The 27224-nt window shown below is 44.4% G+C and overlaps 1 protein-coding gene across 2 annotated transcripts in view; it reads left to right on the plus strand.

The window, feature by feature from the left end:
- Positions 1–1009: 1009 nt before the first annotated feature.
- The window catches only part of DIP2C (disco interacting protein 2 homolog C), a gene marked incomplete at both ends in the record, with an annotated part of 341031 nt that continues 314816 nt past the window's right edge, over positions 1010–27224 (plus strand). For both annotated transcript variants that reach the window (XM_084253747.1, XM_084253748.1), the window contains one exon: positions 1010–1094. In XM_084253747.1, the coding sequence (XP_084109873.1) occupies positions 1010–1094 (85 nt within the window). The remainder of the gene's footprint in view (positions 1095–27224) is intronic.

The following is a 27224-nucleotide window of genomic DNA, read 5'->3' on the forward strand; positions in this document are numbered from 1 at the left end:
AATTTGGAGACAACCGCCATAGCTCCTTGGCCCTCCTTTTCCCAGGTAGGGAAACTGAAACCCTATTTAGCATAGGCAGCTGGTAGCAGAATCAGTAGAAACTTCTAACCTTTGAGTTCTTTCCATCGCCCAGGGGCCCAGGGTGTCTCCTCCCAACATCATCACCCCCAGTAATCATTTTAAAAACTCAACGGGCGAGGACCCAGGACACTGCAAGTTCAGTCTGCGCGTTCAAACCAAGGCTCCAGCAGGTATTTTTTGCTTTAAGCCAGAGGGAGGCAAGGAGCTAGGCTGGGCGGGGAGGCCCCGCTGGAGACCGTGCGCGCGCTCCGCGCTCCCGAGCGCGCCCCGGGGAGTGCTCGCTGCGCCGGCCCGCCCGTCCCCGCCCCCAGCCCCAGTGCGCGCCCCCGTCCCCGCCCCCATCAGGCTGGGTTCCCCGAGCACGCCCCCGCCCGCCCGTTCCCGAACGCGCTCCTCGCCCCCGCCCAGCCCCTGCCCCTGTGCGCGCGCTCCCCACCCGGCCTCCGCCTCCCGCTTCAGCCCGCTTCCCGCGCGCCCTCGCCTCCTCCACTCCCGCCCCGCCCCGCGCGACCCCCAGTCCCCTCGCCCCTCGCTGCCACGCGCGCCGTGCCCTTGCGCCCCCGCCACGCGCGATCCCCTCCCCGCGGCGCCCCTCGCCGCCCCGCGCTCAGCCCCGCCCGACCCCGCCCGGTGCCGGCCCCCGAGCGCGCCCCTCGCGATCCCGGCCAGAGTCCCCGCCACCAGCGGCGAAACAGCTGCGGCCGTGACCGCGCCGGGCGGGCGCGTCGTGGGCCGGGGGCGCGCCGGGGCCGGGGGCGCGCGCGGGGGCGCGGGCGCGGGCGCGGGGCCGCCCTGGCGGGGCCGCGCTGAGGAGGCGCCGAGGAGGAGAGCTCGCCGCGCCGCCGCTGGTGCGGGTCCGCTGGGCGCGAGGAGCGGCCGAGACCGCGGCCTGCGAACAAAGAGGCGGCGAGGCGGGGGCGCGGCGAGCATGGCGGACCGCAGCCTGGAGGGCATGGCGCTGCCCCTGGAGGTGCGGGCCCGCCTGGCCGAGCTGGAGCTGGAGCTGTCGGAAGGTAAGGCCGCGCCGGCCCGGCCGCGCTGTCAGCGGAGGTCCCGGCGCGCTGCGTGCGCCCTGCGGCTGCGGCGTGCTGGGCCGCGACCCCCGCGCTGCGCTGCGGCGGGCCTGGGCCATGCGGGGCGGTGGGCTGCCTGGCCGGCCCGGCGCGCGGGGGCGGGGGCGGGCGGGGCGGCCTGGCCGCGGTGCCCGGCCTGACGCGGAGCCGCGGTGTCCTTGATGCAGCGCCACGCTGCCCACCGCGGCCGGAGGCTCGGCCCGAGATGCCGCCGGCCTGGCTCGAATGCGAACTTGTCACTGGACTTACGGGCTTGGTCGCCGCTGCTCCGGGCATCTGGATTTCAGACCGCCCGTCCTAGCCCGAGGCGGATAGTACTACTATTGTTCGTGTGTGTTGTGATGTGAAGGTTGGTAAAATCGTAAAACCTCCTCCCTCAGGCCGGGTTTTCTGCCTCGTTCCCATCGTCTCGTATTTAGAATTTGTGACAGATTTGCAACAGTGATTTCATGGTGTGTTATATACGGTTTCTTATTTGCGCTTAATGGTGGGATCATGTGCTCAGCTGTCATAAGTTTTAGGTCGGATTTTGCTAGGTCTTAAAAAAACCCACTGAAGTTCAAAAATGTTAAGTGTTTAATAGATGTATTTAGTGTGCACTCAGCTCACCTTGCAAAGGCCACTCGTTTAATTTGGTGGGTGGGGATTCGGCTCATCTCGAATTTATATTTGGAGCAGTTCAGCGTGGTGAACTTTGTGTGTGTGTGTGTGTGTGTGTGTGTGTAACGGTTTTGTGAGAGGCCAGCAGCCAGAAAGTAAATGCATTTGTGCCAATTTCCATCAGTAGGGAGGAGCTAATGTTGACTTGATGCTTTCCTTTTTAACACCCTTTTAGGTCAAAAAAGGGAATAGACAGGGGTTGTGCTGGGTGTTAACTGCCTCTTCACGTTTCCACGGACTGGAAAATTTTCTGTTTTTCTATTTCATTGTGGGGTTCTGCAGGGTATTGCCACGTTCTGTAAGTAGGAGGAGAAGGAGACTGTTTCCTGGACTGCGCTTAGCAGATGCTGTTCTGACTGGTTGGAGGTGATGAGGGAAGGCATTGCTGGCACCTCAAAGGACCCAAAGGCAGGAGATAGCATGCAGTGTCCACTCAGGAGCAAGATTTAGATTCAAACTGGAGGATTAAGTGTATGTGGACAGAGTGCTTGAAGGATATATTAGAAAACATTTGCCCGAGGTCTTTGATTTTGTCAACATTCAGATGGGTTGTCTTCCTCACTTTTCCAGCCCCTCCTGGTTCGTTCTCTTTTGCACCACTGTTGTGTTATTTACAGCACCCCATCATTCATGCATTATCTCCAAACAAGCACTTCTGCTCTGTCTGCATTACCCTAATGGTAAGTGTCAATACTCCATCTGTGTTAGCAAAGCGTGAAGCCATCTGAGCTCAGCGAGATGGCTCCACTCCCCCATCAGTCTGGATATCAGCTCACATTTGCTTTGCAGAGTCGGATAATGCTCGAATGTGTGCCTGGCCCCTCCTGCACTAAGAGTAGTAGCTTCAGGAATGTGTACTGGGGTACACTCACCTATCAGCAGGGTGAATGGTATGGTCCTGCTGCCCAGAGAATGCCAAAGCCACTCAGAACAAGGTGCACTCAGCCTAATTCTCCGTGAACACTTATGTCTGCACAGATTTTTTTTTTTTAAAGGGCTTAATGAGTTTCTTATTGAGTGTCTGGGGAGAAAGGGTATGTGTTCGCATGCTGGAAGCACATCATTGTTTTTCTTTCCATATAAGCCTTGCTGCACCTGACCTGAACACTGAAGAATAAAAGAATCAGAAGGTTATATTGGTTGGTCCAGGTCACCCGTCTTTCTTCTCCTCCCTGCTGTCCCCATTCCTTATCAGTGTCATCTTTGAGTTGTTTTGTCCAGGCTGAGCTGATGGAGTCCTTCTTCTTTGAAGTCATTTGGATCATGTCTTATAACCACATAGAATAGTTATACTGACTTAAGTTAGATGAATCAACTTGTTTTTCAGTATTGTTTAATAGAACCTAAAGAATGGAAATATCAGAAATCCCTGTCTCTTTACATTGTGGGACTTAAAGCATTCCCAGCATACCTACCTTCAAGGTGAAAACTGAAACCAGCTTTTAATGGTAAATAATTGAAGTGCTTTTATATTTTCTCTTCAACCGGGATGCATGTGAGGGAATTCTTTAAATTACGCTTCATCATTTTATTAAAATATCAAAAAAATATTGTGGAAACATATGTGGAATTTCCAGTGCTCAGTCCATCCCTCCACAGAAGGATGGAAAAGCAATTCCATTTTTGACACATAATATGGGTTGAAAAAGAGAAGTGTATTTTCTCAGTGTTCCGATATGCCCTGCCAGCCTTTAATAGGTTATATGTTGTCTAGATTTCTAGACACTGGCCCAGCTTTGGTTTGCACTGTCTGCTGGGTATAGTTATATATACTAATGTTATTTTATTGGGTTATTGTTTAGTAAAGGGTTGCAGATTGACTTCTTGGCCGCAGAACTCACATTTCTGCTCTCCTGCTCTGCTGGCCATCTTCTTTTTTCTTTCCACTGTCTGTCACTACTCCATGCTTCCCTCTCACTGGGGAAAGCAAGGCTCCTCTCATTGTAGAATGGCGCTGTCAGCAAAGTGCAGGAGCTTTCTGTGGGTAGATGTGGCAGGCAACCCCTCCTGTGGGTACTAACAGCCTCCTTCCAATGTCTGCATAAATTTGCTGGTGTAGGGCCAGGGATTGTGGGTCTGTTCAAGTACTTGGGGCTGAATGTGAGACAGGGAGGAAGCACGGGTGAACTGTGGCTGCAGCAGGCCAGTGGAGCAATGGGGCTCTCCCTTCCCTTCACCAGTTTTTCTTCCCTTCCTGATATTTATTCTTGTCTTCTGGAATTGTGTATTTTTCCTCTTTTGGCTTTAAGATGGCCTAAAAATAATTTCATTAATATGTGAATGAACATTATTTGACATAAGAAAAAGCTTTAAATGAAAACACTAAGCAAAGTAAAGAGGACACCAAAAACAGGCTCATGTCTTTTTAAAAAAAGCAAACCCAGTTGTTGATCAAAATTTAGCAATAAGTTTCCCTGTGAACTGATGGTTTGTTTCCTGGGTAACACACATTGATTTGTGTCAGTGGAAGGTGTTCTTTCCGACTCTTTCAAGAGTGGTCACATTCATATTTGGTAGAACATAGGGAAATTGCCTGGTGATAACAGCCTGTGAAATTTGCTTGTTTTTTGCAAAATCTTTAAAAAATATTATGCCATTCTTTGTACTTTGTGGCTTTTAATTGTTATTATGCCCACTAACTTCCTAACTTTGGCTTGTGGGAGTTACTGCATGTTCTATTAGGCAATATGCTACATTACTTCAACTATTTGTTACTTTTCCTAATAGAGTCCAACTTAATAGTTTCCTAAGTGTTCAGCCTGCTGGAGGAAGAAGATGAATCAAACTTAAATGTCAGTTTTGTATTGGTCAAGGAAGCAGTAAATAAAAATATTGTAGATGAGAAGTTCACTGTCCCCAAGATAAAATCTGAAAGAGTTTGAAGGTTTGTATATCTTGGGGTGGCATTTCAGGGCTTTTGGGCATAAAGTTAACAGGTGCACAGCTATGGGATGCATCTGTCCCTCCCCCTTTCTCATGCTTTCTTCCAGGCTCTGTTGCAACAGAGTTAACTAAACTTACACCTGAGGACAGCCTTTCAAAGTGCAAGGGAAGACCCAACCTCCTCACTGAAAAGAAATAGCTGGCTCTGGAAAACAAATGTGTGATAACTTGTAAATGGGAGAGGAGAAAGGACAGGATTTGTGGGTGCTGAGGAATAATAGCCTCACCTACTTGGAACCTCCAACTGGAGCCAGACCTCAAGATGTTTATGCAAATGTGCTGCTTTGCTACAAGTATCTCAGAGTTGTCTTGAATAACTCTGAGTACTGTTGTGAGTGAAATGGGATGCTTGACTTTATGCATCTAATGTTGTTACCTATATTAAAAAAACATTCTATAAAATGGCAGCATCATATGTGTGGGATTTGAAATGTGTGGACTTGAATTTTAAGAATTCTTCAGAGTTATGAAAATAGTTAAATTTGAATGTTCTTTTCTTGATTGAATAAATATAGATATCAGATTTAGCCAGGAACTAGGAAAGTAAATACACATTAAAGGCTCAGATCTGTAAGGTTCCAAATGCTCATAAGATATTTGCAGTACTGTAGTCATGCTTAGATCTGAACTTTATGAGGTTAAAGCTGTAACAATGTCTCTGTTTTGTTTTATGCTAGGCCCACTAGCTTTATATTCTTGTTATGGTTTGGAGGCTACAAGCTGCTGGATGCTATGAGTCACTTTTTACCCTCCTCCTCCCAGCCCTTTTCAAATGGGTTCTCTTTTTTTAGAGCTGATTTTTTTTTAAAGCAGTGATTTATGGGGTGAGTTGTAGCATTCTTCTGAATTGCAAAGAGAATATATTGGATAATCTTGGTTTTGATGTCATGTATATGGACTGACTCACCAGTTCAAATCCTAGTCATATTATTACGATCACTTCTGATTCTTTTCATAATTACTCAGTTGGTTGTATTATTTGACGTAGTTTTGCTCATCAGTACTTATCCTGGGGGTGTGAGGGGGGTATTTTATCTGTTATAATGTGGAAGGCATCTCAGGTGATATCCGTTTCTGGCCCCTCTGTGTTGGTTGCTGCCCTTCTCACACTCTGGCGTCTTTCTGTGTACCTCTGCTTTCAAGGTTGCTGGTTTTAATTTCCCTCCTTTTGTGTGACATACAAAGGTTACCTACTATTGTTGCCACTGCTCTGTTCTTTTCTGTTAAGAGGTCAAAAACTTGTCACGTCTCAAAAGAAGTAATTGCATCCATTTGTTCCTGATGATAATAAATAGTGCTCTCAAAGAGGAGACTCTAATTGAGAACCCCAGCTGGTGTGGGGTAGAGACATGGGCGTCAGCATGCCAAGGGAATGAGTATGCCTGCTCTCTGAGCACACACATGCTTTCTTCAGAACTCAATTGAGATATTAACTTTAATAAGCCCTTGAGACAAATAAAGTGGGAAAATGCTAAGATATCGAATTGTAAAACTTAAAAATTACCACAAGCATTCTTTTTTGGGGGAAGAGGGGGTTTGCTATTTAGTTTTGTTGCTGTTGAATGTCTTGGATAGTAAAATGGGCTGTCTGTGTTGTGTGAATTATAGATTGAAAGAGTTCTTTACTAAAGTGCTTTGTATAGTAAGTATAGAAATCAGGAAAACCTCCAAGACAATAATAGTGAGGATTCTTCTGGGCTGCTGGTTTTTAAATAATTTTTGTTGTTCATTCGGTTGGAAATAATTTCTGTGTTCTAATGAAAAGACTGAAGACTATGGACCAGGCCCAAATTAATTCTCTTGGCACCAGAGAGAGGGGTTCCTAACATATTTATGTACAATTATGCAGTGAATTATTATTTTTGCTGAGTTATCTGGTTAGTCAAGTCACATGTTTTACTTATTAGAGATATTATCACATTTAAAAATCATAAACTAGAGCAATAACATGTCAATGTGTTAGCTTGTCCGTGTGGGCTACTCAGACCCACCAGTTTCAGAGTTCTGGCTTGAGGAGAAAAGTTCCTAGGGCCTTATTTCTCTTTGGGATGCAGATACACTGTGTTGCAAACTCACAAGAGTGACTTCCTGTGTTCAGGCCCAGTGTCCTACAAAGGTAGTTGCCTCTGTCAACAACTCATAAAAGACAAAGCTTTATAGAGGGGAGAGCCCAAGTGCCCAGTTGTAGGGGCAGGACAGGCCACAGTGCAGGTTTTCTGATCCAGCAGACCGGGTAAAGGAGGAATCAGAGTCCTCAGTGGTTTTTTGCGGGTCTTTTATTGGGATTTACCTGGTACACAGCAGGCAGGGGTCCTGGGAGGCCGGGAGGCTGGCAGTCCCCCCAGCCCCCAGCAAACCCTCACTCTACCTGGGTTCTCCGGCGTTCTCTCTGCTTCTCTGCTCTTCCGTTCGTTCTGCTGCTTCTTGGCTTCTACTGGCGTACCTGTGACGCAGCCCTTTAAAAGCACAGTCTCAGCCCAGGTGAATCCCATCTACCTATGCCCACACCCTACTCCAGTGCCCGCCATCAGGCATTCATTCAGGACCGCAAGGATCCATCACCTATCCTCATGGCGGGAGGGCAGAAAAGCCTGACATTTTTCTTTACCCTACAGTCCACCTCCTCAGGGTTTTCTGCCATATAATCTTCATATATACAATTTTCTTAGCAAACATAAACAATGCAGCCATGGCCCACAAAAGCAAATACATCACAATATAACAACAAAATACAACAGAACACAAGTCCAGGCAGGGCCCCAACGTAGTGACAAAAGATATTATTGGTACCAGCAGATGAGCCACCAAATCTGCTGCCGAAGGCACTGCTCATACAAGGGAGGGGAACCACTCACGGCATCGACTGTAACACGCCAGGAGCCGTCAGGCTTCCTGGCTGTAGTCTCGGCTACAAACCACACACAGCATCCACCCCCAGGATGCACTCACTCTGGGATTGGCGATTCTATTCTGTTGGGGGTAATCGCCAACCCTCAGGGTTTCTGTCTGCTGTTGCTCCAACACTCGGCCTTCATAGCCACCCATGCGACTCACAGACCCCTGCACTCAGGCCAACCCACTGCACAAGCACATGGGTCGGGGATCCTTGGATCCAAACTCTACATTCGGCTTGGGCTCCACCCCAAGCCACGTTCCCCATCCGTCCCCCAAGGATGGGTTCCTGAGCAACTCACCCTCACTCGACAATGAGCAGGGCATCAACCACAGGTGATTTTACAAGACTCACAGGTCTTCAGCATACTCAGGCTGCTTACCAGCTGCTCAAATGCTTCCCAAACTTAGCATCAGCACCAGCTTTTGCCTTCTCAGTTGGCTTTTCTCTTCCACCTAGCTGCTGGGCATACACAAGCTGCTTTTGGCCATCAAGGCCCACTGGCCACCCCCAGATTCTCAAAAAAAAAAAAAAACCAAAAAAAACCAAAAAAACATAACCTGCCAAGGTCCTCCACCTTCTGGTGGGATTGTCAGTCCAAGTTCATCAGTCCGAGTCCATCAGTCCAGTCCATTAGGCCAAGTTCGTTGGCCTCTCCCTGAATCAGCACTGGCAAGCTCTGAATCGTGGTCGTCTCTTCGCCGACGATGCCTCAGGGGTCGTTGGCTGGTCCTCTCGGGAAACTCCTCCACACGAGGTCTCATCCTGTAGCTCCTGGACCTTGTCCATCTCCTGTGCCGCCATGACGCCTCCAGCCTCGTCACAGGGAAACAGTCTGTTACTCCTTAGTCCCTCCAGGTCTTGGGAGGGCTCCATACCCGTCTGCATGGATCCTCTTGCCGACTTACGCCAATTGTAGGGGCAGGAATGGTCACTGAGTAGGTTTTCTAGGATCCCATGCAGACCAGGTAAAGGAGGAGCCAGAGTCCTCAGTGGTTTTTTGTGGGTCTTTTATTGGGATTTACCCGGTATACAGCAGGCAGGGGTCCTGGGGGGCCGGGAGGCTGGCAGTCCTCCCAGCCCCTAGCAAACCCTCACTCTATCTGGGCTCTCTGGCCTTCTCTCTGCTTCTCTGCTCTTCTGTTCGTTCTGCTGCTTCTTGGCTTCTACTGGCGTACCTGTGATGCCGCCTGTAGGGTAAAGAAAATATCAGGCTTTTCTGCCCTTCCGCCATCAGGATAGATGATGGATCCTTGTCCTGAATGCATGCCTGATGGCGGGCACCTGGAATAGGGTGTGGGCATAGGTAGATGGGATTCAGCTGAGCTAAGACTGTGCTTTTTAAGGGCGGCGTCACAGGGACGCCAGCAGCAGCAGTAGACGCCAAAGCCGAAGCCAAGAAGCAGCAGAACGAACTCCAGAGAGCTCAGATAGAGTGAGGGCTGGGGGCTGGGAGGCCTGCCAGCCTCCCAGCCCCCCAGCCAGCACCCCTGCCTGCCACGTACTCGCTGAAACCTAATAAAAATCTGCAAAAAACCACTGAGGACTCTGACTCCTTTACCCGGTCTGCATGGGATCAGAAAACCTGCACTGTGCCCATGTCCTGCCATTACACCGCCCTTAAAAGCACAGTCTTAGCCCAGGTGAATCCCATCTACCTATGCCCACACCCTACTCCAGGTGCCCGCCATCAGGCATGCATTCAGGACTGCAAGGATCCATCATCTGTCCTGATGGCGGGAGGGCAGAAAAGCCTGACATTTTTCCTTACCCTACACCAGTGTTTCTGAGTTTGTGCCCTCGTGTGCTCAGCAGGCTGTCTTAAATCTCCATTTCTGGTCTAGTTTCTGGGTCTCCCTGAATTGACATAGAGCATAACTTCGTCATGCTTGGGGAAAACATGAGTATCTATTTTGAATCTTTGTTTTATTCCATGTTCCCCTTTCTTACCAACCTGAAATTTACTTCCCCATAAAGATGAAAATGACATGGTTCTTTCTAAGGAAGTGGATTTTGTTGGCCAGTTTACCTGAAATGAAAGCAGAAATGTAAAGTGTTATTAATTGACCTTATTGGAAGATTTCTTTGAGTAAACTAATACAAATAGAGATTATTTGTTACATTGCAAGTAGGGCATGGTTCCCAATGTCAGTATTATAATTACCCACATGCTGACAAGGTTTAGCTTATGAATCTTCTTATAGGGATGTCCAGTACATCTATGGGTAGTGGAAAGGGCTGACATTGTCAGAGGAAAGGAACAGATGAGACCCTTTAGTTGGCCAAATGCTGTAGAAAAGACAGGCTCACATTGGAGCCATCAATTTGAGGGAGCTGGATTTTAGTCTACTGGTACTTCAAAGCACAAAAAAACATTTTCAACTTGTGGGTGACCTTCTCCTATGCTCCCTTAATCTCTTTGGGTCTTTTTCTAAATCTTATTGGCAGGGGGCCTCCCTGGTGGTACAAGAGGTTAAGCACCGCACTATGAAGCAACCTGCAGCCTCTGCAGCACGAGTTCGATCCCGGCCAGCAAGGGAGAAACCCACATGGCGAGGCAGACCTCTCTTGTCTCGCCTGCTGCCTCCCTCAGCAGTGTATTTCAGTCAGTCTGCCTGTTCTGTTCCACACTCTGTCTTTGGTGGATCCTCTCACCCCTCACATCTCTGGCCTGTACGCCAGCTCTTGTATGCATAAATAAATAAGTCTTTAAAATAAATAAATAAATCTTATTTGCAGGAACTTGTATGAAGGTCTTGGGATTTCTCTGGGCTGAGCATGTGAGTCTGTTGAGAACTCCCCTCCTGATTTTCATACATCTGCGTACCCCTCACCATATTGTCCGAATGAGCTGGTTGGCTCTCTCAGCCTTAGATCCTCGGCTGTCGGAAAGCTTAATAAACCTTTTTTTCAGGGTTGTGGTGTGAGTTACAGGTAACAACACAACATTTGTTTGGTAAAGATCCACTGCCACTGCTTGCCTCAAGTGCTTTCTCCTGGGACAGAGTTCCAATCCGCCTCCCCCCACCCCCCCAGTTTATCTGGGTGCTTTGAGTTCACAGTGACTATAAGGACAGATACCTCTACAGCAGGCATGGGTGTGCGAAAGCACTTTCTTCTGTGTGGAAGGTGTTACTTGAGCACTCATTGTGTACTTGAGTACTTCCAGAGCCTCAGTACCTCTTTATTTTTATGGACAAAACCTCTTTCTTCCTGCTGGCCTTTTTGAGTCAACACCCCTTTAAGTTTTCTACTCCAGGTATATTTGGGAAAGCCATCTTATTTAGCTTCCATTCCAGGTGTTTCTGGAGGACATCCTAGCTCATCATCTTCCAGGTGTTTCTGGGGAAGGCATCCTGTTTAGTTTCTAGTCACTGTCATTCCCACACTCCTAGAGATGGGTAGAGTTATGCTTCAGTTTCTTCACCTCGGCTCATGGAGGACCAAGCACACACCTGCACCAGTGCCTCTGTGATTGCTTCTCTGGGAAGGTCATGTCCCTCAGCCATTGAGTGTGTAGAGGCCAAGCTGAGGCTTCCTCGGCCTGCCCTCGTGTCTGTGATGTGTGAGCACTGAGGTTGTCTGACAGGCTGCACAGGTGGGGTCAGTTCTGAGTCACCAGGCCAATCCGGATATTTAGAGCCTGTCCACCAGTATGGTCAGGGGCGTGGGTGACAGTGTGGGTTTGAGGCTCTCTCACCCTCTTGCCCAACACAAAGCCTGGTCCTGGGGCTTTATCTTTCATGGTCATCCAGGCATTGGGTTTTGAGCCCTGTTCGGTTTTATGAGCGAGAGTGGGATTTTCCCCCCTTATCAACTTACTTACACTTCTTTAAAACAAGCAAACAGACAAACAAACTAAACACACAAACAAGAGTTTGAACCACACCCCCCCACCATCCCTCCTGGTGAATTTAATGGTATCACAGAAGTTAGGCCTTCAATTATGTATAATAACTGGCTATTTAAAAGTAACAAAGTAATACGGTGGAACTGTACTTCATGTTGGATTCTTAAGTGAGCATTATCAGGCTTCTAAAACATCTTATTATTTATTTTGGCAAATTTAATGGATGCTTAAAAGCTGTTGAGGGTAATATAAAGTTATCTTTAAGGTGCTAGTCAAGCAAGAGTGGAATATTCGATTAAACTTAAGTCATTAAACTACACCTATTTAAAAACCAAGGAAATAGTGTATCAGCTTGCCACAGTTGAAACTTAGTTACTGTATGGGCAGGAACAGGCACAGCGCAGGTTTTCTGATCCCATGCAGACCAGGTAAAGGAGTCAGAGTCCTCAGTAGTTTTGCAGGTTTTTTATTTGGGGTTCACCAGGCATATGGCAGGCAGGGGCGCTGGCTGGGGCAAGTCTTTACTCTATCTGGGCTCTCTGGCGTTCTCTGCTTCTGCTTTGGCTTCTCCTTCAGATTCTGCTGCTGCTGGCGTCCCCCCGTGACGCCGCCCTTAAAAAGCACAGTCTTAGCGCAGGTGTATCCCATCTACCTATGCCCATACCCTATTCCAGGTGCCCGCCATCAGGCATGCATTCAGGACACGATCCATCATCTATCCTGATGGCGGAAGGGCAGAAAAGCCTGATATTTTCTTTACCCTACAGTTACTAATGCACATTATAAGATAATCTGTTACTAACATTCTATACTCACAAGTTATTATTGCAGTTCTGTATCATATAGAGAAATTCTGTAAACATAGGACTTGGTGTATGGTACCGGTTTTGTTTCATTTTGTGTTTAGCTCAAGTGAATGTCATCTGACTGCAATGTCTAGACATTCCCCATGACCACAACAGTGACATGGGCCAAATGAGAAATAGCATGTGGGGTTACTTTGCTGTTGATATCTGAGTTCAGACATTGAGAATTTCTCATTTAGTTGCTTGTACAAATTAATATTAAACAGAAGTAGAATTTGTACCTCCTTCTCCTCCCCAATAGATGATGAATTGTTATTTAGATCTTATTCCAGTAAGGGATGCAATGCTTTTACTTATTTAAAAATTTCTTCCATGTTCTTAGGAAGATCTGGCTCTGGACATGGGGCAGGAAGTAGCCTTGATTTTGCTTGCTTCCTTGATGACTTACTGGTTTTAGTATTTGACACAAACAGGATTCTGGCTGAAATCTGTCCTTTAGGGAAAGTGCGTAAATAAAATATGGGTGTTCTGAAAGTGTTACATTGTATTCAGTCTTCTGTGGAAAGAGAAAATCAAGTCTCTGGCAAGGGTGATGGGGGGAGAATGTCCAGGCATGGTCATTCCTTGCATGGCCCAGCCATTCATGGATGGTGGAGGTCTGCCATTTGGGAATACTCACCCAGGGAGAGGAAGCTCATGGGTGTTCGATTGCAGGTCTAGGTGCTCCCTTGGATGGGTAAGCAGTGGGCAGCTCCCTCTCCACCTGTCTGATCCCAACACCAGCAGGAAGTGAACTAGGAAATGTCCCCATTTCCATTCCACTTGGTTGCCATGGGAGGAGGCTTATGCTGCATGCATTCTTAGCTGACTACCTCTCAAACTTTACTTTTAATATTTTATATGTTTCTGAGGGGGTGTACATGGGTGTTCACTGTTACATTTTCTGTATGAAAATTTCATGTTTCTCATGGAAGATAAATATAAATAGTGCAACCATTTTGACTCAACACTTACAGCATTCTTTAGACTCAGAAGACTGGATATGCTCTGGTTTTATCAGAAGTCTTAAATTGTTTGGGTCAAGAGACAATGCTGTTAATTCTTGGTTGTGCTGTTTCTGGGAAAAATATTTTAAATGAGGTTCCAGGAATAACCTCTTCAGCATCTCTACGAGAAGAGAGTGACCTCTCTCACAGCTTCCCTATTACCAGCCAGGATGATGGTGATCATGTTTAATCAGCAATCAATTTTTGTTCTTTTATGTAGAGTGTTTTTATTCCAAGGGAAGTGCCTGTTCTGTTTAATAGTGATCTTCTCCAGTTCTTGCAGGCATAGGGACCATATCTAATGGATGTGAACCATGCTCATCTCTGGTCCCCAGAGAATTGGAGTCTTGTCAGTAGAAATGGATGGTGCATAATTTGGACTTTTAAATCAGATGCTGCAAATATACATCTTTTTATTTCTTCGTCCTTTTTCGTGTGAACAAAGTCTGTTATTTCTGTCTATGGTGGAGGACCTTACCTGTATTTCTAACCACCACTCACTGACTGCTCACATGTGTTAAGCACAGCAATAGGTTTCTCACATGTATTACTTTGTTAGCATTTATAACACACATTAAATTACATTTGCCTCAGTAAAAGAGAAACCTGTTTGGAAGGCTTGGCCAGGGCCATATGGCTGGATTTTAGGGCTGTGCTTTGCCCAAAAAGCTCTTCTGACCTGCCTGGTTCTCCTTTTTCACATTACAGCTTCCCCACTTGGGGTCTGCACTCAGGAAGTTATGTCAGGCAATTCCAAAGTAGGAAATAGAGTTTTTAAAAAGGTGCCAAGCCTCATGGAATCTGTGGGGAGTAAAAAAAAAAAAAATTGCTTTCAAGTACCCTCTGATATATTGTTCCACCAGATGTAACAGATTAATTACTAGTCCCTACTGGGGTAAAGTTCTGTGAAGGAGTTTTAGGAACTTGTCTCAAAAAGAGTCTTTATTTTCATAACTATAATTTGCTTACTAAACTTGTTAAGATTGTGACTTTTTTATTCTACATTTATTTTTAGATCCTCAGGAGGAAGCTATTTAGTGATTACTCACAATTGTGAAAATAATCTAGTGATTAGAGAATTTTGTTAGGACAAATCTTATGTTTTCATTTCCTTTTTGTAAATAGAAAAAAAATCTTAATCCAGGTAAATGTTGGCAGGCATGACTGTGTTTAAAATGGGTAAGACTTCTGTGAGACACTTGGCTCTCCTGGAATTTTTTTCTCAAGACTGGTTCTAGAGCATTCATCTTTACTCACTGTTTTAACCCTGTGATTTATTTCCATTTCCATTTTGAATCCAGGCATCCAAGATGATGTAATTATACCCATGCATGTACAATGCCTTTTTTTCCTAGAATAGAGGTTGTTTGGATATTATTTTTGGGCAGTGACAGCTTCCCAGTTCTACAGCCTTTTCTTGTTCTAATGAATGAATAATTCCTAAAACAAAGATTGTCTTTGCACTGTGCCTTTACTTTGGACTTTCTTGTAAAACGTGGTGTGATGTGTCCTGAATGTTGGCAATAACATTGCCAGTTTAAACAGAGAACATGGAGTTTTAGTTCTGTCTTTGGGTCATTTATGCATATATATGAATTGACCTGCTCTTAAAGCTGTGAAAGCCAGTCATTCTTCCCTAGCAGGAGCCACAGTTATCAGAATGAAGGGAAAATAAGATCATTTGACAGTTTAAGTATTTTAAATCTAAAGCTGCCCCTTACTTGCAAAATCACCTAGACTTAATGAAAGATACAAGCTGACTTTTAATGGATCATATTAATTTGGTTATCTATGAATGAATCATTACACTGCATTGTTCCAGAAGACCAACTCCAGGCTCAGATGATAGTCTAATTGCTGCTATACTCACTCCTTAGACTAACTCTTGGTTTCTGTGGCAAGATAACATAGAGCTGTATATTTAACTTTCATTTACCCCTTTTATACATTCTAAGTTCCATCTTAGATCATCACTTTCTCTCATGTTTCTTCCCTCCTCCCTCTACCTTTTCTCTCTCTTGTCTTCTTCCTGTTCCTAGACCCTCAATATATGGTGTGTGAAGATTCACTACTGTGAATCCTTGGTAACCTGGGGAAACTTCTCTTCTTTTGCGCAGGACCTCTCTAAAAACAAAAAACAAAAACTTCCCATTGCATTAATATCACTTGTTTTGTGGGCTTTCTGTGGAAATTTTTAATTGTTTTTCTGTCGTGTTCTGGTTGGTCTGTAGAGAAGATTTCCTCGATGCAGCTATGTGTGACCCACTGCTGCAGGCTGTCTTGGCACTGGCTAAGTGCAGAATAACTAAACAGCTCTGTAAATAAGAAATCCCATGCCACATAAGCACTCTTCCCTGGCATTTGAGCCGATGGTATTTTGTTCCCATGGGTGACCCTGAGGGACCTGGCCTTTGTTGGAGAGCAGCTCACATTAAAGTGGATTTACAATGTAAAACTGATTACAGTGCTGCTCTAACTCACGTGCTAGGTTTGCACGTTGGGTGACCTTTTTGAAAAAAGCAGCTGGCCTTTGTTATACCTTGAAAGCTGTGCTTATAATATTTTCTATCTTTTACTTAGAATTTCTCCATTTCCAAAAGGAGATATTTGCTTATTTTAAGAGAGTAAATTACTTAGCAATAGAAATGTTCTCTGGAAGTTTAGATTGAATAGGTTTGCTATATTTGTAGTTTATTATTAAATAAATATTGTGGAGTTTTAAGTGGTTGAACATGCCTCACCCTCATTTTGCTATGTACTTAGGTTGAAGTGTGTGTGTGTGTGTGTGTGTGTGTGTGCGCGCACGCACGTGTGTGTAAAAGCATACCTTTGATTGCAAAGTCAGGTAGAGATTGCTTTTGCCATCTCAGAGCTTTTGAATTGTTTTTCCTTTACCTAAGCATTTATTTCATTAGCAGCTCACAGTGAGGGTTCATTTTAGGTGGTGTGAGATGGTAATAGTGGTTTTATAATCCAGGGAAGTAGGGCTAACATATGGGGCAGCTCAATGTTGCAGAAAAAGCAGAGTAGGACCTACCACAGTCCGTGGGTGGAATCAGATGCCAAATGAGTCGGTGGGTTCAGCAAGGATCACTTAACATTGAGAGGAAGGAGGAGGACAAGGGAGGTCTAGGGGTACCCAGAGCTCTGGGCCTTTGGGGATGAAGAGTCCAGGGCACTGGACCTAATGGAAGGTTGGCACCCAGACCTTTCCTGGTTCAAGGGTACATGTGAGTGATTTGGGGGCCCTCTTCTGTTCTTATCTCTAGTCCTGTCCAATGGAATGACTGTAAGTGTTGACATGTAGTTTTCAACATTTGGATTTTGATTAGAAATTTAATTCTGAAAAGGAGGCTGGAGCCTTGGAGATGACTTTATTTGACTTTCCTGCTTTCTGAACAAGTTCATGGAAGCGGGAAGTACAGGGTCCCTTCTTGCCCATGGTCCCTTACCCATGGAGTAGTAAGGACGCAGTGCAGACTTTGCCTCCTTACAACAAGGGCATGAAGTAAATCATTAACAAGGACAGAGCCACCCCATTCAGATTTCAAATGAGTGTGTCATATGTGTACCGTGTGTGTTGTACATGTGGAATCTCTATGTTAGTGTGTGGGGACCAGGTGGGGCTGAGGAGGGGTGGCATGAAGGGGTCTGCACTGCTCCTCTTTTTGCCCTGTGCTGTTCGGGTCAGGGAGAGTTGCTGAACCCCTGACCATCAGGATACTAGGATTTGGGGGTGTGGGGGTGCAGGGTGTGTATGGAGCTGGGAAGCCAGGCATAATGAGTGCACGGCATGACGCTTGTATACTCACCTTTCCTGCCCTAAGTCCTGAGCTCTGGCAGTCCACCAGGCTCTGTCCTCTCCTGGCCAGACCCTCCCCGAACTTGCAAATTCTTTCCCCTCCAGTGGCCTTTTTCTCAGGACCTTTTTTTCCTCTGTCCTCCAGGATCAAACCATGCTTTGGGTTTAGGGAGAGGTTTTAATGTTTTCCCCAATAAACCAGTGAACATCTAGAGTGGATTTGTGCAAGAAGGTCATGTGTTCAGTTTCAGGGTGGGGTGGGGTCATCTGTGGGGAATGGAGCTTTCTCTAGGGATGTGCCTGAGGGGAGTGTCTGAGAGCCCCTTCTAAAGAGAACCCCATCCCCTGGTGACCATTCTCTTTTCTGACTCCTCTCCCCACTTGTGACCCTGGGGATGGTGGAAGTCCTGTTACTATGTGGAATGTCTAAACCTTCAATTATCTGGGCTGTGAAAGAAAAACTGCCGCCTTGCTGGAGTCTCTTTCCTTCTAAATGCTGATGTGTTTATCAGCTGAGACCAGTAAAAACGGATCCCAGTGCAAATATCAGTTACCTGCTTTATGCTATAAAAGACCTCATTTTGTCCAGTGTGTGACCCTCGTAATAGTCAGATGGCATTCTTTGTGAGAAACTTGCTCATCGCAAAAAACTATGACCATTATAATCGCACTTTGTAAACAGAGTTTGACATAAAAGAGAATCTGGAAGCTGTGAGGGTATTTCCCCTTTCCTCTTGATACATCACCATATGTATTTTTTTTAAGCAAAGAACTTTTACATTTCAGTAGAATGAAAATTTGCATTTTCATTCTGATTCATATGATTTACAGCAAAATCTTCTGAAATAGTAATGAAAATATTGGCAATGTATACCAAGACAATACTTGGTCAGTACAAACAAATTGCAGTTTCTCTTCATATCAATGGAAATTGATTTTCTTGTCATCTTCCCATGACAGAGGCAAATCTGCTCCTTTGGTCCCTTGGGATCCTTTTCTGAGACCCTGGGGGATTAGCCCATTGGCTGCTTCTGATGTGCAGAGAGCTATGCTGCTGCTTGAGGTGACATGCCTACTAAGGGTACCCATGACAGTTCCGGGGGGGCTTTCCTCTCCCGTGGGTCTGCTTGGGGAAGCATGATGACTAACCCTGCATCTTAACAAGGACATCTTCACCTAGCCTCTGGCTCTGCGTCCACACCCAGGCTGTCCTAGCCAGCGGGCACCTGAAACCAGCTGTCCATGGCAGCCACCTGCAGAGAGCCAATTTGTTTACCATTGTCATTGCTTTTGAAATTTTGAACACATTGCTACCACACAGATCTCCATAGCACTGTTTTACCACCTTTTCATTTCTGCAGGAGGAAACCTGGTAATTTATGCAGTTGCTGGGAAACTGGTCCCTGTCACTAACTCTCGCCTTCAGCTTACAGTCTTGGAGGGGGCTGCTGGTGTGGTCCCCAAGTGATTCCAGTGCAACTGGCCAGACTTTGAGAAACAGTGGCTTCTCTCACTCCTTTGAAGCTAATCATGGAGTTCATCAATAAGTGTATCAGAGTGGAAAAGAGGAGGCGGGCACATTGTGGTTTTGTCTTGACTCTGCTGCTCACTGCCCCATGAGTCTGGATGGTGCAAGGATTTGGGGGTAGGTCAAGGTGACCTCTTTTATTTTTAACTTTCCTGGTACTTGGACTAATTGTTCATAGAAGACCAGTGTGAAGAAAACAAATTCAGAGTTTTGTTATATGAACTTGTATCAAACACCCACCTCCCCCTATCAGTGCAGAGGAAAGCGGTTCCTTAGGTCAGTAACAGTTCTAGGTGTTCTGTGAGCCTCAGCTGGTAGTTGGAGTGCTTAAGAGTTCAAGTGCTATATAAATGCCTGGGTGAAGACTTTGATGCTTTGAGAGGGAGGACCAGGGCTGCTGTGAGTGATTTCTACCTGATTATTTATCTGTCAGTAGATTCTGTTCAGGGATGAGTAACACCAATGTAAGCTTCATGGCATGTCCCTAGCATTAGATCCTATAAGACATAAGCCTGCTTCTTAACTTCTTTTTAATCTCATGCTTTCTACCTGGTTCCTTTGATGGAAGGCTTTGTGGAAAGCTATGAGTGGGGGAGGCTGCATGAGGCTTGCTCGGGCTTCCCCCAGGGGACAACTTGCTGTGGTTCCCATGAGGCAGCATTTCCTATGATAGGATGGGCTGACAGCATCCCACTTACACTGAAAATGTAGATTCTGTGAGATTTGTTAGGGAAAATTCGGAATCTTCCAAACAACCGTCTATGTTTTTTTCCTTTTAAGAAGCAAACTTACTGTACTTAGAGTGTTTAGTTAGTGTTTCTTATTTGAACTTTCAAAAATGTCATTTTCCCAACTAGATGATATCATTTTAAACTCATAATTACGAACTCATATGATTATAAATCTTGCTTTTAGCTTGTATAATTTATTATTTGCCACCTCCCTTTTTATTTTGATTGAAAAGTGCTATTTATAGAATGAAGTTAGCTTCCGAGATCAGACGAGATCGGGCGCGTTCAGGGTGGTATGGCCGTAGACTATAGAATGAAGTTAATAGTAAAAGTCACAACTATATAATATTAAAAAATTTTGTATACTTTGTAAGTCATCCAAAATAAAAAGGAAATAAAAATATTGAGAGGACCCACTGGTGCAGAAATGTTATGATTATTTTCTCTCATATGTAGGAAAACTAAATCTTCAAAACTTTTTTTTCAAGGTCAACCCCCCAACAAAGTCTGTCTTTATTTCACCAATACTTTGGTAAAAGTATGGGTGCTAGACAGGTGATTTTGGAACTTTCAAATCATAATTCAACATTTTCTCATTAGTGGATACTTAAAACACATCACATGCAGTTAGGAAGTTTTTTTTAATGTACTTCCCCCCACCCCAGTTTTATTACTATTTCTTTTGATCTGTGAGAACTGTCTAATTTCTCTGCTATATATTGTGAATTATGATGTGTTGAAATAGGAGTTACAATTCCTCCCGCCCTAGTACTTATTTGAAAGATTCCCTATATACTTTTAGATATATATTTGGTACATTTAAAATGTTTGATATAAGTTTAAAACATCACAACTATTTTAGGATATACATTTTTCACTTTAAAAATAACAGTATGAAAATTGGGGGCCATGGGTTTTTAAAAACCATCTGTAATTTTCCAACTCAAACATAGTACCAATATGTTTTATTTAATCTTAAAGCATAGCATTATATATATTATATTTTAAAGATTTATTTATTTATTTATACAAGCACTGGGTACAGTCAGAAGCGTGGGAGGGTAAGAGAATTCACCAGAGCCAGAGTGGGGAGCAGAACAGGTACACCGACGAAATACACTGCTGGGGGGAGCAGCGGGCGGCAGGAGAGGTCTGCATGCCATGTGGGACCTTTGCCCAGTGGCCGGGGATCGAACCGGCACTGCAGAGGCTGCAGGCAGCTTCGCAGCCCAACGTTCACCCGCTGCACCCCTGGGGAGGCCCCTATTTATATATTTTTAAAGATTTATTTTTATGTTTAGTAGGTCAAGAAATCTCCACACAGCTCTCCATAGTGGTTGGACCAGTTTGCACTCCCACCAGCAGTGCAGGAGAGTTCCTTTTTCTCCACAAGCTCGCCAACATTTGTTGTTGTTAGTTTTTTAAATATGTGTCATTCTCACTGGTGTGAGATGGTATCGCATTGTAGTTTTGATTTGCATTTCCCTGATTACAAGTAATGTTGAACATTTTTTCATATGCCTGTTGGCCACTTGCATTTCTTCTTCAGAGAAGTTTCTTTTTAGCTCTTCTGCCCATTTTTTGACAGGATTATTTTCTTTGTTGTTGTTGAGTCTCATCAGCTCTTTGTAGATTTTTGTGATCAGTCCTTTATCATTAGTGTTGTATGCAAAAATGTTCTCCCAGTCGGTGGGGTTTCTCTTTATTTTGGTTATTGTCTCTTTTGCTGTGCAGAAGCTCTTTAATTTGATGTAGTCCCAGCTGTTTATCTTTGCCTTCACTATCACTGCTTTGGGTGATGTGTCTGTAAAGATGTCTTTGATGTGCATATCACGTAGTGTTTCGCCTATATTTCCTTCTATGTATTTTATGGTTTTAGGTCTTATGTCTAGTTCTTTAATCCATTTTGAGTTGCAATTCCACTCCTAGATATTTACCCAAATGACACAGAAACAGTAATTCTAAAGGGTACCTGCACGGCTATGTTTATAGCAGCACTATTTACAATAGCTAATATGAAAACAACCCAAATGACCAAAAATAGATGACTGGATCAAGAAGATGTGGTACATATACACCATGGAATATTACTCAGCAATTCAAAAAGATAAACAAATGCAGTTTGCAGGAACATGGATGGAGCTAGAGGGATCATGCTCAGCGAAATAAGTTGGAAAGAAAAAGAAAAATACTGGATGGTCTCACTCAAGACCAATCAATGCAAAGTAATAATCAAAATCAACAAGCAACTATAAACCAGAGACACACTACGGGGGGTGGGGGGCTCATTAGGGAGGGGCAGGGAGAGGAAGAACTAGAGTCAAAATAAGGGGGGGGGTGCAATTGTATGGGGAATATAACCAAAATGAAAATTGAGTACATCGTACAAAGATGGAAAATGATGTAAGAATTATATAAAATAAAATATTTTAAAAAATGAATATTTATTTTTATTTACTTATGCATACAACTGGGGTGTAGGCCAGAGGTGTGGGGGGTTGTGACAGGATTCACCAGAGACAGAGTGGGGAACAGAACAAGCAGATCTACTGAAATACACTGCTGAGGAGAGCAGTTGGCTAGACAAGTGAGGTCTGCTGCACCATGTGGGTTAGCTCCCTGGCCAGGGATTGAACTCAAGCCGCAGTGGCTGGCAATAGCTTAATAGCGCTCTGTCTTTAACCCCTGTGCTACCAGGGAGGCCTTAAAAGCATAGCATTTTAAAGTTGATTAATTCAGAAGTATAACAATGATAAAACAATGTTGATACTATCTGGTTCATAACATAGTTTCACATGGATCAATTTATCGGATGATCCATTGCTCACATGAAGCAGGTAGTGTTAGAAAAAAAAGCAAGGCCTGCTGTGAAAGGTCTTGCCTGGCATTGGGTGCAGTGACAGTGGCCTGGATCCACACCAGGATGACTGACTCAATATTTTCTCATCAAGAACTCACAGAATTTCAGTAGACCTCTCCAAATCATTTCTTTTCTTTTCTCCTTTTTGGAGCAAAATATGATTTTGGGGTCCATGTGTTTTCTCATAATGTTTTTCTATACAAGGCACCATACTTTGCAAGAAAGGCAGAAGAATGTTAACTTTTTTTTTTTTTTTTATAGAGGCATGCTTTATTTATTTGTTTGCTGGTTTGTTTGTTTTGTTTATACATGCACTGGGTACAGTCAGAAGTGCGGGAGGGTGAGAGAATTCACCAGAGCCAGAGCGGGGAGCAGAGCAGGCAGAAGGACCGAAGTACACTGCTGAGGGGAGCAGCGGGCGGCAGGAGAGGTCTGCACGCCATGTGGGACCCTCCTCCCGTGGCCGGGGAGCAGCCGGGGATCGAACCGGCGCCGCAGAGGCCGCGGGCAGCTTCGCAACCCAGCGCTCAACCGCTGCGCCACCGCGGAGGCCCAAGAATGTTAACATTTTAAGATGTCTCTTGAAAATACAAAACTGAATCCTTTCTATATTTTGCATATTAATCCCTTATCAGATCTACAAATTGCAAGTATTTTCTCCCATTCTGTAGGTTGCTTTATCATTTTATTGATGGTTTCCTTTGCAGTGCAGAACTGTTTTAGTTCGATGTGGTCCCACTTGTTTGCTTAGCTTTTGTTGCTGTGTATTCTGTCTCATCCAAGAAATCATTTCCTAGACCAATGTCAAGGATCTTTTCCCCTGTGTTTCTTCTAGTTTTGTGATTTCACATCTTTAAGTCTTTGATCCATTTCAAGTTAATATTTATGAATGTTGTAAGATAGGGATCCAGGCTCATTTGTCTACATAAGGGTACTTGGTTTTCCCAGCACCATTTTTTAAAAAGATACTGTTCCCCATTGTGCTGGTAGAACTCAGTAACAAAGGAAATAATCCAATTAAAAATGGGTGAGGACCTGGACCTGAATGTGGACTGTGTATGTATGTATGGAATATTACACAAGGGAATATTATTCAACATGAGAAAGAAAGAAATCTTGACATTTGTGATAACCTGGATAGACCTGAAAGGCATTATAAGTCAAATAATTCAGCCACAGAAAGACACATACCATATGATCTCACTTACATGTGGAATCTAAAATAGTTGAATCCCTAGAAACAGTAGCATGCTGGTTGTCAAAGAGTGGGGATGGTACAAATGGGGAAATATTGGTCAGAGGGTTCCAATTTCCAGTTATAAGATGAATAAGATCTGGGCACTTAATGTACAGCCTAGTGACTATATTTAATAATTTGCTATTGTATTCTTAACAGTTCTTGAGAGTAGATCTTAACCTTTCTCAACAAATACACATACATCCCAGAATTAACTATGTGGGTTGTTGGATGTGTTAATTATCTTGATGTTGGTAATCTTTCCACAGTGTATGTGTATGTCAAATCACAACATTGTATACTTTAAATACATGCTATTATATTTGTCAATTATACTTCAATAAGTTGGGGGAAAGAAAACTTAATCCTTTAGAGTATACTTCTCAGTTTTGGCTCCATTGACATCTTGCACCCGAGAATCCTTTGTGGTGAGGGGCATCCGATGCATCGTCAGACATTTTAGTATCTTTGATGCTTCCGCCTGTAGATGCTGTTAGCACTCTTACTTGGAGTGGTGGTAGAAACCTCTTTGGTATGGTTTGAATCAGTATGTTCAGTAAATTGAAGAGGCCCAAGCTTGAAACTTTTATTGTTATTTCTCTGAATATTTTATTGTTTTGCCCACACCTAATTTGAAGACAGAACAGTTTTTAATTAAAGAAATAAAAGTTTGTTTCTATCAAGTCTTTGCCAAACATTTTAGTGTTCATGGGATCAGTTAGTTTCTTTGGAGTAGTATTTTATCAGCTTAAGCAGTATGTAACAGGTACAACTGGCGCAGACAGATTTGGGAACAAAAACCTGTTTTGTGCAGCTCCCCTGGTGAGACAGCAGGTGGGAGCAAGCTTTTGGGAACCTTAGCAGGAGGGGAGGGCCCTCCAGGATGGCTCTTCATGCTGAGCGCTGGCTCTGTAGCAGTTCATATTTTCTGGCAACTTCACAAAATTTGCAGTAAAATTTTCCTTCAAGAATGTCATTCACTTAAAATGTGAAAGTATATAGACTTCCCACACAGCATTTGTAGGAGGGATAGGGGCCCAGAAATGAAAGCAGGTAAGATGCCTGCATCTATGAATGTCATAGGCAAGATGCTGTGGCCGAGACTGTGTTTGTTTAGTTTGATGTGATCTCTAAGTCATCTGATACATTTCCCACTTACTAGTGAAGGAATAACAAATTGCCCCCTTGGTACCCACCCAGCTGCATCCAGAGGAACAAGATGTGCCTTGTATCTTACTTCTGCCTCTCTTCAGCCCCCTGTCCTTTCCTCTTTGGTGACAGAAAACACATGTAAGTTACCTGGTGAATCCAAGAACTTGCCTCAAATTCACATACGGTGTCCACATGGAAAGTAGATGGAAGGTGACACAGACCAGTCAGAGCTGGGATGGACAGTGCTGCCCTCCATAGTAGACACGGGAGCCGCTGTAGGTGGGGTTGGGGTGTGCTGGGCATGAGAGTCAGAAATGCAGAAGTTTTACAGTTGAAGAGGAAGGATTTTTTTTCCTCTTGGAAAAGAAACTTTTGGAGTATTTGCCAAATTATTTAATCATCATGATTATGATCATTTTCATGATTATTATGTGGGGTTGAGGGTGAGTGTAGTTGAAGAGAGAAAAAGATATTTAAGAATTTTGGGGATATAACTTGTGTTCTTCAGATTCTGGGGTTTTGCCTGAAATGCCACCTTTATTTTTGGCCAGGTGCTTTTTAGCATGCGTGTTGCAACATTTGGAACACTGTATTTTGTGATGTTAGCTGTGGAGATGTTTAAAATTAGATTCCTAGAATCAGGATGTGGGAGTTCTTGACCATATTCAAGGTGGGCTTCAGTGCCTGGTGGTGAAACCATCCTGTGTCCTGTTCTCAGTGTTCCTGGAATACCTGACTCCAGCCGCCCTGAGAAGGTTGTTTTCTTTACAAGTCTAAAGACTTTTCAGTGTGTTCTAGATTTCTCTACCTCATGTGTGAGCTGTAATGTCTTCACATGCCTTGTGAAGCCACACGCATCCGTCATCCAGCTTGCTGTCTGTGTTTGTGGCACCATCTCCTTCATTTTCTTTCATGAATAGGAATGTAGGGAATGGAATCTTCAGTTAGACCAGAGCTGAGCCAGACTGCATGTTCCCAATTGCATCTGCTTATCTCTGACTTGAGGGGGAACCCAAGCCTTCCCCAGTTACAAAAAGAACACCCCTCCCCCCCATCCAGCTCTTTGTGCCGTGGCATCATTTCTTAAGGCTATTTCTTTGCTTTCAATTTTGACAGCTATGATTTAGTTTCAGAGATGATGAAAGGGTAGTGAAAAGGGCATGGAAAGAAAAAGCAGGAAGGGAAGGAATTATCTCATGATTTTAGTCAGAAGGAAATCACTCAGACTGAAAAAAACATAAGTGGGTCAGATCCCAGGAAGTTGTATTGAATAAGTGGCACTATGTTACACAGCCCTTTTTTACATAATTGTTGTTACCAGGGGAAACTAAGAGAATGAGTGCATTCAATTTGAGGTCAACATATATATGCTGACTCTGACTATAATCAGCAGCAGAGTCAGTTCTATTCAAGTTTGAGAACACCATGGAGAACAGGATCCTGGTAAGGTCTCCATACTTGAAATGGAGAAATGCACAGAAAAGTGGGCTCATTAATGTTAAAAAGATACATTTGCAGGATGTGCCACTTTTTATAGGCCTGAGTGATTGAGCTGAGAGTGTGTGAGAGTGTGAGTCTTGTGTTCCTGTGTATATGCACATGTGTATGGGGTTGTGTGTGTTCATATTTGGCTCCTTGAGTCTTCTTGGGAGGGGCACAGTCCTGGGGACTCCAGTCTCCCTCTCAGGGAGGGATGGAAGTTATAAATGCCCAGCTGCTGGCAAAACTACCTGAAGGTATATAAAATCTGTATCTATGTACGTCATGGGAGTTAACATGTTTTAAACAGTGCAAGAGTTGTCAGACGTTGACATAAAAATAACATATAACATTAAGTGCCTCCTTGTTCTAAGATTTGTGAAGTTTCCTGGACATGTGATAGAATACCAGTGAAAAGGGTGGTCTTTGCCAGGGAAACTGGCTAATGACTAGCATTTCTGATGACAAACACGCTATGTGGACAGTCGTAGAACTTGGTGTCGCAGATGCTACACCAACTTAGTGATAACAGTGTCTGTGGCTTCTTCCTTCTCCTGTCGATTTTGGCTAGAGCTGGGACAGCTGCTCTCAGACATTTTGCTTTTCTCTCTATAAACCCAGAAACATTTGCGTCACCTAGAGACCAACGGGGATCAGCCTTCCTCTCCTCCTGGGCCACGTGAAAGCCTAGTGCTACTTCCTTAAAGCAACACTTGTTATAGGGCCTCTTACTGTCTTCTTCTTCGTCTCTTTAGAGCAGATTTTCCACTTTGCTTTATTAAAGCATGTTATTGAGGATAAATCAGCTCTGTACCTTAGTCTGAGATTGGATTTAGGATTACCCTTCAGCTGTGCCAGAGCACTGCAACTGATTCAGTTCTGCCATCAAGAGCCTACTATGTGCTTGTGCCTCCTCTGTTGGAGCCTACTATGTGTTGGATGCCTTATCCAGTGGAACTGACTGCTTGCTTGGTGCCTGTCCTCCTTGAGTGGGGGCCTGGTGGACATGTGTGGTGGTGATTCTGTGTTGATGCCAGCTTTTTAGCTTCCGATTGTGGTCTTACTCTGTTCTTCTCTAGGAGA

This window comes from Talpa europaea (assembly GCF_964194135.1).
Source record: "Talpa europaea genome assembly, chromosome: 14".
NCBI lineage: Eukaryota > Metazoa > Chordata > Mammalia > Eulipotyphla > Talpidae > Talpa > Talpa europaea.